This window comes from Diceros bicornis, chromosome 24, assembly GCF_020826845.1.
Source record: "Diceros bicornis minor isolate mBicDic1 chromosome 24, mDicBic1.mat.cur, whole genome shotgun sequence".
In the NCBI taxonomy this organism is placed as follows: domain Eukaryota; kingdom Metazoa; phylum Chordata; class Mammalia; order Perissodactyla; family Rhinocerotidae; genus Diceros; species Diceros bicornis.
Genome location: NC_080763.1, coordinates 19468350 through 19481306, shown reverse-complemented (window position 1 = coordinate 19481306; position 12957 = coordinate 19468350). Strand labels below are relative to the sequence as shown.

Genomic DNA, 12957 nt, shown 5'->3' with positions numbered 1-12957 from the left:
GCCTTGGATCCAATGCCTTCAATTCTCATTTCTTCCTAGTGTCTTCACTGTTACTGCTGTTTTCAAATCCCTCCCACATCCCTTTTTGTGTTGTTTTGGCAGGCTGCTAATCTGAGGCTACACAGGAAATTACCTCATTACATTTCTTTTAGCTTTAACTCATCCATTCACCAGTTCACCAATTTCCCCTTCCTCTGAAAGAATCAAAAGCTTACTGTATCTAGCACAGCACTAGCCAGCAGTTTGCTATCTCAAGACTCCCATATGTTTAAGAGTGGAAAACAATAAAATAATCATTTTCCCACTTTTGCTTTCCTATGGAGTTTCCAGGAATACACTACAGCAAAAAAGTAAGGACAGCCTTTACTTTTCAAACACATAAGTGAGTATAGTCAAGAAAATTTGCTTTCTATATATAACAAAGCCATTTCTATCTCTAAGCATTGACAAATACTTCCCCAAACACTTTTTTTTTCTTATCCTCTATGCCAGGGTTTCTCAACCTTGGCACTACAGGTATTTTTGGCCAGATAATTCTTTGTTGTGGGGGCTGTGCTATCCACTGCAGGATGTCTACCTGGCTTGTAACCACTAGATAGAAGCATTCCCCAAGTTGTGACAATCAAAAATGTTTCCAGACATTACTAATTGTCCACTAGTTGAAAACCTCTGCTCTATGCCAACTCACATCCATGGTCTTAAAACCCTGCTCACAACTTGTCACCTTCAGGAAGCTGCTAATAATTAATCCCTTTGGCACTACACTTATCTACATGTATCTCTTATGTGTTGCTTATAAGGATTTCATCCATTTTGTCTTTTCCAACTTCAGTATATACTTCTTGATGGCAAAGGGAGTGTTATCTTTTTAAAATATCCCCACTGTATTTCATGTGGCATTTTTAGTGACGTCATTAGTAAGTTTCCCCCACCCACATTGGTATATGAACAACTAATAGGTAACCAATGGATAACTGCACCAAAATCATAATATTCGCAGTGAAGTTTTAAAATGGCACAACCAGATTATGACGCTGGTGAGAAAATGGACCTTTACATACCCTCATAAGTGTAATAATTGATCGATATATAGCTAATTAAACTTCATGGTGTTCTATGTTTCTTAACAAAGGACTTATAAGAAGAAATTCACTATGGGACAGCAAAGGTGATTTTGCCATAGTTTTCAACAAAATTGATATTTTATAACTACATCAACTTTTCTGATTTGTATAGTTAATCTGAAAATACATCATTTTATAAAAATAAAGGAAAACCTACCACATCATGTGGATAAAATCGAACTGAGGTAGAACTGGATACATGAGAATCCGTGTCACTAAAATAAGATGAAAAAGACTTTAAGGGATAAACAGTTTGTCAAGCAGTAAAAAAAAAAAAAAGTCCTTTAACAATTGGATGATATTTACACCGTCTTCATTGTTTCATGTAAACTTCAAAATGCAAAACAGCATTTTCCTCGAGTTGTGATTAAGAGATAGCCCCTGGGTCAGGGGTATTTGAATATCTATATTTGAATCTCTTCATCAACTGAATGAGATCTTGGACAAGTTATCCAACCTTTTTATACCTCAGTTTCCTCATTGGTAACATAAGATAATCGTATCTCTATCACAAAGTTCTTGTGAAAAGTGTTTAAGAAAGCAATTAATATATTGCCTGGAACCAGAATAAATTTTAGCCATAATATAATAGCCTAGAACATGACAACTCACTTTCCACAGTTCAGTCAAGTTTAGATTTCAAAACCTGAAACCTTACCAAATTTATGGTATAAAGAATTGCTCTTAACTTGAATTATATTAAACAATGGTTTCCATTGTTCCATCATCCTATTCTACTGTTACAAAATCATCTAAGACTCAAATTTAATCATTTTTGACAGGGTAAATTCTGAAACTGGACTAAAGGAGCTTTTTCAAGAGTACAGTTTTCTAAATGTTCTATCTTTTCAGCATGCTAAGCTAAGTGACTATAAGATCTTATTCCTTTACATGGCCCCTCAAAACTTAAAAAACTAAGCGAACTGCCCATAGATGTGTAACATTTAAATAGGTGTTCCCTATTATTAAATGAAAGTCCTAAAATAAGAATCAAATGACCCTTGTGAAAAAAGTGAGCTAATTAATAATGGATTTCAAAGCAGCAACTAGAATAGATGAACAGTAAGGTTAAAATTTTAGAAAAAATTTCAACACATTCTAAACAATAATTATGCTATGTGATCAAGATCTCTAATTTCTTATTTGAGCTTTTCTCCTACCTTCTCCATTATCTTATATAATTCCTTCCTATGAGCAGGAGGGAAAAGAAACTAAATGTAACATATGACCCATATTTTAAGAAATTCCTCCTTCTCATAGCTGGTAAACAAATTTTAAAACAAAATGAGAGATGAATCATTAAAAAAAATACTGGACCAAAACCCTTACAAGGAAATAAAAATTTTAAATCACACAAAGAAAGAGATCTGATGGGTTTGAACTTAGTTGTGTAAATATTTTTCTAATAAGCTTTTTTACATTATGCACAATATATATATATAGCATGAACTCTATAGTTAAATTTGGAACTGTGCAAAACCACTGTCCCACTGTAAGATCTACAGAAAATTTTTACTTAATTTTTTAAAACACAGAATAGTTTTGTTTTAAGAAGAATGCTTTCTTTTTTCTATAGCAAAAAATTCTACTTTAACTCTGTAGAGACAAATGCACTATGACAAATTATTCAAGCCAATATAAACAAATGTTTTCAAAATAACTTTTATATCTCAAGGCTTAAAAACTTTAAACACGTCAAACATATGTAAGTACACACACTCTCCTAATACGACTTCACACATACCAGATATTGGATGCTCTTCTTGCTGCTGGTTCAAAATTCACAAGTGACATATCACAGCCACCAGTCTCATAAAGCGTAGAAGAGAACTTACCTAGCAAATAAATGATTTTTTTAAAAAGCCATTAGAACACTCAGAATTTTGCCTTCAAGAAACACTAAATTTTAAACTTGTTACAATTTAAGAAAATGTACTATAATCTTTTTTTCTAAAATATTTTAAGAACAATGATCTGCATGTAATTCAGCATGATGTGAATTGAAGACGAATGCTCAACAGTGGGGCAAAATGTCCACAGACATAATCAGGTATTAAAAGGGATTTAAGTCAGCTTTGCAATACCAGTCTCCTTCTCCTTTCACCTCCCAGCACAGTCTCAATTCAAATAATCAAATGAATAAAGTTAATGTTGTTTAAAAGTCACCTGACTACTACTTGCAAGTGGTGACTGGCCATTTAGAAAGCTGCTTAAATTTTAAGATAGCTCAAACTGCAAAGCAACAAATCTGTGTGATTACCTTCAGTTTTGTTTTGTTTTGTTTTTAAGAAGAAAAGAAAAGTATCAAATGGATCTAAGGAAGTTCAATGAATGAAGTATAACAGTGTTGGTGATATTTAAATTACAATATTTAATGAGCACTACTACTTGTATGATTCTACAAGAACTCTATGAAAAAATTTAAGAACACCATTTGCGGTAGCCAAATATCTCCACAAAACTGATAAAAGGTTTAGAAATTATATTGGTTGCAGAGGAATATAGGTTAAAAAATACTCTCTTAAGATGAATTCTATAAGATAAAATGATTTCTGATACTGGAATTTTAAAAATCTGGATACCGTCGGAAATGCACTCTTCACCTTGACGATCTATGGTAGCCTTATCAGTGGTGGGTGAGGGAGCATCAACAGATGAATATAAATTTCCAGGAGGGCAATGAGACGAGGTATATAACTCTGCAACCACTTGGGTCTAGTCCAGGCTGCTTTTCGAGTATTTATATGAAGTTTTTGTTTTACTAGCTGGAATTACTGAGGTTATAAATATGAGGAATCTTAAAAGGCAAATTTCAACTGATGGCAGGGCTATAAGATTTCTCTTCCATGACTACAATGTAAATAGTATACAATAAAGATTTTTATTTAAGTTTTGAAAAGCATGAAAAATGACAATACAAGTCCCCCATACTATTTTAATAATATAACTAAGGGTTTGCAGAACATTTCAACAATTACTTCATTCTTCCAAAGGACTAGAATCAGAAAAAATACTTTATTAAATAGGATTATTAGAGTTCTTTCTACGGGTCACAGATAGAATATGCAAATATTTTATTTTATTATGACGTTTTCTGTAGTAGCATTTTTTTTTTGTCAGAATAATATATTTCTGAGATAAATTAGGAAAAGAAAGCATTTTGTGAAATGCTTATTCATTTGCTGTTTTGCAAGGGAGAATTATTCAAATAATGTGGATTATCTAAAACTGCTTTTTACTCCCCTGTCTTTTAGTCAAGAGTCATTCACTCTTGGCACCTCTAACAGAAACCAGATTATGAACTAAAATGAAATAATACAAGCTGTCATTTTGGTTACTTCTTAGATATACTACTGAAAAAAATTCTGAAGTGGTAGGGTAGATTGCATAAAATGTTAGTGAAGAAAAAAAATTCAACAAACATACTGGCTTGACTGAGATTTAAGAATTATTTTTAAATTGTAATTTTTAATGCTCTGCTCTTTCCTCACTTATCATGGATAATCAAAGACTGGCTGTGCCACTATAATCAACTTACATTAATAGAAAAAGGAAACATCTGATCAAAATCACAGACTGCATAATGCAGAAGAATTATAAACCCGTATTAAATGACTAAATCAGAGAGTAACAAAGAGTTGGGATGGCTTGACTACTATGTGTGAAAGCCAGCAAGAATGGAATGTATAAATGAAAGTGTTTACTGCACATAATTTTATACGTATTTTAGAAGTAAGTTAATTCCATAGTCAACAGAGTTTAAATTACTGGAGTATATTCTGAGTATTTAAGCGTTCCATGAAATTTTTAGTAATGTAAGTCCTGTTCTTGGTATACAGAAAATAATAAATATTTATATGCAACTGAAATCAACTAAAGATACTACTCTTTCTAATTTTCAAATGGAACAGTAAAAGAATATTGTCTTTACACAACTATGTTGTCTTTATGTACAGATGTCTAGAATGAAACTCACATAGAAATAGTTGCATTTAAAAAATATAAATATAAACATAAAAATAAAGCATGCCCCCCAAAAGCTTTTTAGATAGAAAGAAAGCTGGAAAAATTGAGTAGTTTTATTACTACATAATCTACAATTCTGAATGCTTCTATGAAAACCAATCACTAACAAGTAATAAAATTTAGAAGCATAAACCATGTCTAAGAAAAGGGCAGCTATAATTTTAACAAATGTGCATGATTTCAACAGTGCTTTTTTTTTTGTTTATAAAGATAAAGAATATCTTAAATTTGTATAAATTTTCTTAGCATACATAACAATTTTATATATATCTCATTTGAGATTAAAACCATAATCATAGTTAACCTTTGAATCCAAAGTAAAATGTGCCCTTATTAATAGCCCTATTTTAATATTATTCTGTATTAAGAAAAAATACTTCAACTTAAATATTGATTATTTCTCATGATTATAAATTGGGGGAAAAGTAGAGCATCAAGGAAATATGTCCTCCTCACACGAATTATGATTATAAACTAAGTCATCTCATCATAATTCAAGTCCCAGATTGTAAGTTAATTTTACATAATAGGATGGCTGTGACAATTTAAAAAGAAAAAGATCAATTTCTGATAAAATAAACAAGACTGGAGGCTGGAATTTCAGACTTAATAAAGATATTGACCATGACATAGTATCTCCAAATACAAAGAAAATAAAGATAAGGTACCTGGTATTTCTCAGTTTTGAACATTCAATCATGACTGCTATTGTCTACAAAGACTAATTATACAAAACATTTTTTTGAGTTAGGAGAAATTCAAAGTACTAACCATAGGTCAATACATAAGTGATGAGCAACAGGAAGACCAGTAAAATTGCATACTGACTTAAAGAGCAAAGACGCTTGAAGCATTTGCCTAAAGCCATGGATGGTGCAGCAGACAAATTCAAAATAAACACTGGCAAAATACTGATAAAAGACAAAAGACACTAATGGGATTCTCTAACTTAGCCTATCAGTCAAAATCCTCGCCACATGACACAAAGTTAAATGCATAAAGATTATAAAACTAGTACTTGCCTAAGAAACTCCTATTTGGCGCTTGATGTCACTCTCATTTTACCTATGTATCCTGGAAGGAGGTAGTTACTAGGAGGACAAATTATCTGTAGGGCTTTTCTAAGTCTTCCAGTACCAACAACACAGGAGGCCTCTGAAATTTCTTGGATGATTTCCTTCTTTGGACCCTCACCCCCACTCCTTTCATTCTGCATCCTCCAAGCCTAATCCTCATACACTGTCTTAACTGACTTTTCACTTTTCTAGTATTTCTCTTAGGCCAGGGAGGGGCTATAAGAGCAAAGAGAGATATGAATGTATTATTATACTTTTAAAAAGAGAAGGCCTGTAAGGCTAATTCCAGTTTTTTGGATAGCACCCCCCTTATTATCATGAGTGGTGACTATAAGTCTCTGAGGAAACATGAGTTTCCAACCAGACAGAAATGACTCAATTTATTGCTGCTTATGGGTTAATGGACTTCTTTCGCCCTAGACCAAGGATTAGCAAACTTTTTCTGAAAAAGGTCAGACGATAAATATTTTAGGCTTTGTGGGCCAGATGGTCTCTGTTGGAGCAATTCAAGTCTGCCACTGTAGCATGAAAGCAGCCACAGAAAACACATAACATAAATACATATTAATTTACTTTATTTATAAAATTTATTTATAAAAACGAGCATCAAGCTGGATTTAGCCCTAAGGCTATATTTGCCAACCCCTGTCCTAGACCAAAAGCCTTAGGCTTCTAAAATCTCTTTAACTCTTGTGCTACAATGAAATCAAGTCACTATACTATTGCAATTAAAAGTTTCAATATTGATAACCAAGCCTTCTTCCTGGAATGTGCGACACTGCGTTACGTTTTTAAAACAGGAGAAGGCGGCAAATGGCAGATGTAAGAAGAGGTGGGTTTAGATGATAGCTTTTGAGGACTGGTAAAGAAAGATAGATATCTCTGTTGCTTGGCATCAGTAAAAGGGATTTATTTACTGACATGGCCACTATTCTCTAGTTCTGACTTAATATGACATGCCTTCATTCATTGTTAAGTCTCCACTCCTACTGCCTAATCCCCAGATGAGGGGCACCTCCCAGAAGTGAATGTACAAGTTCATAGTCTGCTATGATTTCATCATTTGATCACATTTTCTTTCAAAGGGACAAGTCTTCCTTCCTTATTTTGGTAAAGTAATCCATAACAATGATATTGATGACATTACAACTGGTCAGGTAAACAGAAAGGCAAGCCACAGAATGGGAGAAAATATTTGTAATTTGTATCTGACAGATTAAATGTATCTAAAATATCAAAAGGACTCTTACATCCCAATAATAAGACAACTCAATTTTAAAAGTGAGTAAAAGATTTGGACACACTTCAGAAAAGAAGATATATGTATAGCCAATAAACAGACCAAAAGATACTCATCATCCTTAGCCATAAGAGAAATGTAAATTTAGACCACAATGAGAAACCATTATATACCCATTAGGGCTAAAATGTAAAAGGCCAACAATAGCAAATGTCAGCAAGAATGGGAACAACTGGAACTCGCGTACACGGCTAGTGGGAATGTAAAAGCACTTCTGAAAAGTTAGAAGTTTAGTTCACAATAGCCAAAACATGGAAACAATACAAATGTCCATCAACAGATAAATGGATACTGATATACAGTATGCTCATACAATGGAATAATACTCAGCAACAACAAGGAAGAAACTTGCATAACACATGCAACAACATGATGAATCTCAAAAGCATCATGCTAAGTGCAAAACTAAATACAAAAGGCCACGTATTGTATGATCGCATTTATACGAACTTCTAAGAGAGGGAAACCCACAATGACATAAAGTACGTAGTGGCTGCCTGCAGCTGGGGCGGAGGAGGGACAGACTGCAACGGGGCACAAGGAATCTTTTGAAGATGATGGACATGTTCTGTAACTTGACTGCATATTTCACAGGCATGCATGTCTATTAAAACTCTTTGAATTGTACATGCCAAGTAGATCCAATTTATTATACCTAAATTATATATCAATAAAATTGATTTAAAAACAAAGCAGGAAAAAAAAAAGACTAGTCAGGTAAGAGTCTAAGTAGATAGATGAAGGTGAGATAGTACGTAGTCAGTGAAATTCCTACCGGATACTAATCAAGATTTTGGAGAGTGAGTGATATTTGTTGTTTTGGTTTTGTGCTTCATTTAAAAAATACTATGCATTGAAGATTCAAAAGTAGTGCAGTATATAAAATGAAGAAAGTTCTCCACTCTCCAGCTTTTGGCAATGGCTGTGTTCTTCTGAACAATTTTTACACACATTTTGTCCCAAGACAAGTGGATCATTCTCCTCATACACACCTTTTAAAATTTACTTATTTTGCTTACTAAATAGCTTAACTTTTCATGTCAATAATACAGATGCATCAAGTTCTGAATATTACACTATGCTGATGCACCATCATCTCTTTCAGAGATTCTCTAGTAACGGACATTGAGATGGTTTAATGTTTTTCAAAATTACAAAAAATGCTACAATGAATATCCATGTACATATACCTTTGCATGTTTGTAAAATTTGTGGATTGAAGGGCATTTGAGGTCTATAGTTCTAAACTCCCCTCCAAAAAGGTTGGGTCTGTTAGTTGTCTATTTCTCCCAACTCTTTCCAACAATGGACATTGCTACATGTTCAACAGATAAAAAATATCTCAATCCTCTTTTTAATTTGCAATTTTAAAAATTATGAGCAAGGTTGAGCTGTTTGCCCATGACTGCAAGCCCCTTGTATTTCTTTGAACTCTCAACTCTTCTATTAGGTCACTGATCTTTATCTTATTGATTTGAAATGCTTATTGTGGCAAAAACTGATAACGGACCTCCACTATTCACCCTCTCCTTTATCATTATTTATTATCTTTTATTATTTATTAATACGACCTTCTCCTCAGTGAATTTCATCTGGGCACATGTCCACCTAGTTAGAAACATTTCCCGGTCTCTCTTGCAGCTAGACGTTTCCATGTGACTACATATGGGCCCATGCGAGGTGGAGAAAGCTCCAGGCACATCTCCCAAGTCACACTCTAAAAGATGAAGGCTAGCCATCCTTGACATATTTGAAGGCACTCTCTCTTCCTATTTTCAGGGAGATGTCAACACCTGGAGCAGTCACTATGGACCAGGCAGGGAAGCCACATGCAGAGATGAGAACCATCCATCTGCTAGGGATGGCTCCCAGCCGACTTATGAGAGAAATGCAAACTTCTCTTTTATTTCAACCATGATGGGGGGCGGGGGGTCTCTCTACTAAATAATCTAACCTATTATCCAACTAATGCACATATTAACTTTAGTTTAGAATTTTAAGAATGTTAATGTGAGAAAGCAGACAATCTTGTCTAGGGCTTCAATGAATTCTTTACAACACAGACCAGCAAGAGACAATCAGATATCTCAACCACTCCCCGTTATCTTCCGTAAAATTCCTAGAGCAGTTCAGGCATCTAAAACTTTTAAAATAATGTGCTAGTAGTCTTTCTAAAGTAACAACAATAAACCTCCGAGCATTATCCAGGAGATAAGTGTTAGAGTAGATAAAATAAAATTTGTCTAGGTTTATTTTTAATTTATAATATTTGTGTGGATAAAACAGATACTCTCAAACCCTGCTAGATAAAGTATAAACTGGTACAAGTTTTCCATAAAGCAATTAACATATACATCAAAGCCCCAATAATGTTTATTCCCCTTGACCGATGATTCCATTTTAACATTTTTATTCTAAGGAAATAATCACAGCTGTACAGAAAGGTTTATGTAAAGGATGTTCAGCAGAATGTTTATTAAACAATAGGAAATATCAGGAATCATCTTGAAGACTAATAACGGAGTTAGTTAACTGGTTAAATAAATTATGATAAATAATAATAATAATAGCAATGATTATTTACGTAATTGACTTACTATTGCCAGGCACTGTTCTAACTGCTTTGCATATTTTAATAGATATAATCCTCACTATCAACCTATGAAGTAGGCATTATTATTGCCCCTTCTTTGATAAACGAGGAAACTGAGGCATAGGGAGAGAACATAACTTGCCCAAGGTCACACAGCTAATAAGTGGTAGAGCTTGGATTTGAAGCCAGAAGTCTGCCTCTAGAGTCCACTACACTATACTGCCTTTCATGTAGATCTAAGTGATAACATATTACACAGTCTTTTAAAAACAAGTTAAAGAACAATTAATAACATGAGTAAATATTCAGGCATGCTAAGTGAAAAAAGCAAGATACAAAACTCACAGAGTAGCACAAAAGTCACACAACATGATCCCAAGTCTGTTTTAGAAAAGTATATACGTGTGTGCATTAAAAAAGACAGAAAGGAAAAAATTATAAATCCCTGAGTGATGAGATTACAGACGACTTAATTTTCTTCATTATATTTTCCAGTATTTCTAAACTTGTATTGCTGTTATAAGGATGGGAAAAGCACATTCTAATTTTATCAAAAGGAAGTATAAGTAGAATATATCCCCCAAACCTCATAACACCTCTTCCTTCTAGATATAATGAAGCATTTTTACTGTTTCAATAAAAATAAACATTTTACTTTCATTTATATATACTTTATGTTGCCCTCTCCCCCAAAAAAGAACAAAAAATAGAATTTAGTACTTTGTGTGTGTGTGTGTGTGTGTGTGAGGAAGATCAGCCCTGAGCTAACACCTGTGCTAATCCTCTTTTCGCTGAGGAAGACCGGCTCTGAGCTAACATCTATTGCCAATCCTCCTCCTTTTTTTTTCCCCCAAAGCCCCAGTAGATAGTTGTATGTCATAGTTGCACATCCTTCTAGTTGCTGTATGTGGGACATGGCCTCAGCACGGCCGGAGAAGCGGTGCGCCGGTGCACGCCCGGGATGCGAACCCAGGCTGCCAGTAGCGGAGCGCGTGCACTTAGCCGCTAAGCCACGGGGCTGGCCCATGAATTTAGTATTTTTTGTGCTCAAAAACATCAATAAAAAACAAGATCAAGGTGGTTGTAAAAATAATATAACTTTTTGTTAAGATGAATGAAAATATTCTACCATAACATAGGGGACTGAAATATAGACTGCAAGGTCCTTTATAGCTCTCTTGACTCTGTGTTTATAGTAACGAGGAAATAGCCCAAAATGCTACAAAGTAGTACGTAATAATCTTTTTTAAACACCAAAGACTAACTCTAATAAAATCACTAAAAGTATTATAAGTCATCTGAGTCTCTGCTTTTTCAAGTAAAAAATTTAAAAGCCTCCAAATCATATTTCTGCTTAATAATGCATAGCTGCTATAAACTGCTTAATAAGAAGGGCAACAGGCAGTGGCACAGCAGTTAAGTGTGCCTGCTCCGCTTTGGGGGCTGGCATTCGCAAGTTTGGATGCCAGGCGCCCACTGATGCACCGCTTGTCAAGCCATACTGTGGCGGCGTCCCATATAAAGTAGAGGAAGATGGGCACAGATGTTAGCCCAGGGCCAGTATTCCTCAACAAAAAGAGGAGGATTGGCATCAAATGTTAGCTCAGGGCTGATCTTCCTCACAAAAAAAAAAAAAAAAAAGAAGGGCTATACGGTGCTGCCAGATTTTCTTTAAGTCTTTTCCTAGAGCCAATCACATTTTCAAGTTGATAAATTCTGTAGTAAAGTGGATTATCTCAAAGAATACCTTCTTTGTCAATCCTTGTACACAGTAATGAAACAAAAGAAAACCTTAGAAAAACCAATTCAATCATCACTTTTTGAACCTCTAATACATTAATGATATTAAGACAATCAAATTCATAAGGGGAACACTACCTATGATATTTATATATTTTATATTTATGTCTTGAAACAGAAAACTCCATTGTCCTCATTCCTTGTCTATATGATAACAGATATTTTTTTCACATGAAAATAAAAGTTCTATATATACTTTTCCAAAGCATATCCTCACCGCTGACCACCACTAATTTCATACACAGGAAAAACACAGATAAATTTTCCTGTTTTATCTGATCTTATCTAGAACATTTATTTCCCCTGAGATGATGTTATATATGAAGAGTTTATCAACTATAATGGCATGTTTCATCACTATGTCAATTTATTAGTCTTAACTTACAAGAGGACCTGGGATTAACATAAAAACTGAGAAGTGACTGCCAAATTTTATAGAAAAAGCTTAACAGACATAAAATAGAACTTGACCTGAATTCAGAGTCTCTTGTGTAACTTATCTGGGCACTGAGCCACAGCTCGTTTTACTTAGTAGTACTGCAGTTTAATTCAGAAAATAGTATGAAATCAACTGCTAATAAACAAGTCCAACGAAAGACTGATGAGAAGAAAACTGACCTTTAAGATGTGCTTTCTTTTTCTTTAAAGAGCAACATGTTACACTGAAGGATTTGAGAAATTCTTTGATGGTAATTTCCTTTTCAAAGATGTTAACTTCAAAAATCATTTGAACAGTTTTTTTAACTAAGTTTGCAGGGAAATGAAGTCTACAAATAAGAAAGGAAGCCAAATTTCTCCAACCAGGTTCTAAATTATACACTTATAATTCAGTTCTTAAAATTAATTATGATTAGCAATTATGCCTGCTGAATACAGATGATGAAAATACATTTTCCTCTGCTGAATAAGCTACTAATAAAATCCTTATAATATCATCTTCAATGAATTTTTCCACCACGTCTAATGCTACCTGGTAACCCCGAGATGCTAGTTAAAATGCAACAGGGAAGTAAAGATTCTCAGGGTTTAGTATAGGGA

The 12957-nt window shown here is 34.0% G+C and overlaps 1 protein-coding gene across 10 annotated transcripts in view; it reads right to left on the bottom strand.

Annotated features, from left to right (window-relative positions):
• Nucleotides 1–12957, bottom strand: part of PCNX1 (pecanex 1) — a 192571-nt gene that overhangs the window by 79594 nt on the left and 100020 nt on the right. For 7 of the 10 annotated variants that reach the window (XM_058567242.1, XM_058567240.1, XM_058567237.1 and 4 more), the window contains 2 exons: nt 2869–2959; nt 1282–1339 (listed from right to left, as the gene is read on the bottom strand). The exons of 2 other annotated variants lie outside the window; for them this stretch is intronic. In XM_058567242.1, the coding sequence (XP_058423225.1) occupies nt 1282–1339; nt 2869–2959 (149 nt within the window). The remainder of the gene's footprint in view (nt 1–1281; nt 1340–2868; nt 2960–12957) is intronic. One more of the 10 variants, XM_058567243.1, reaches the window with a different exon arrangement.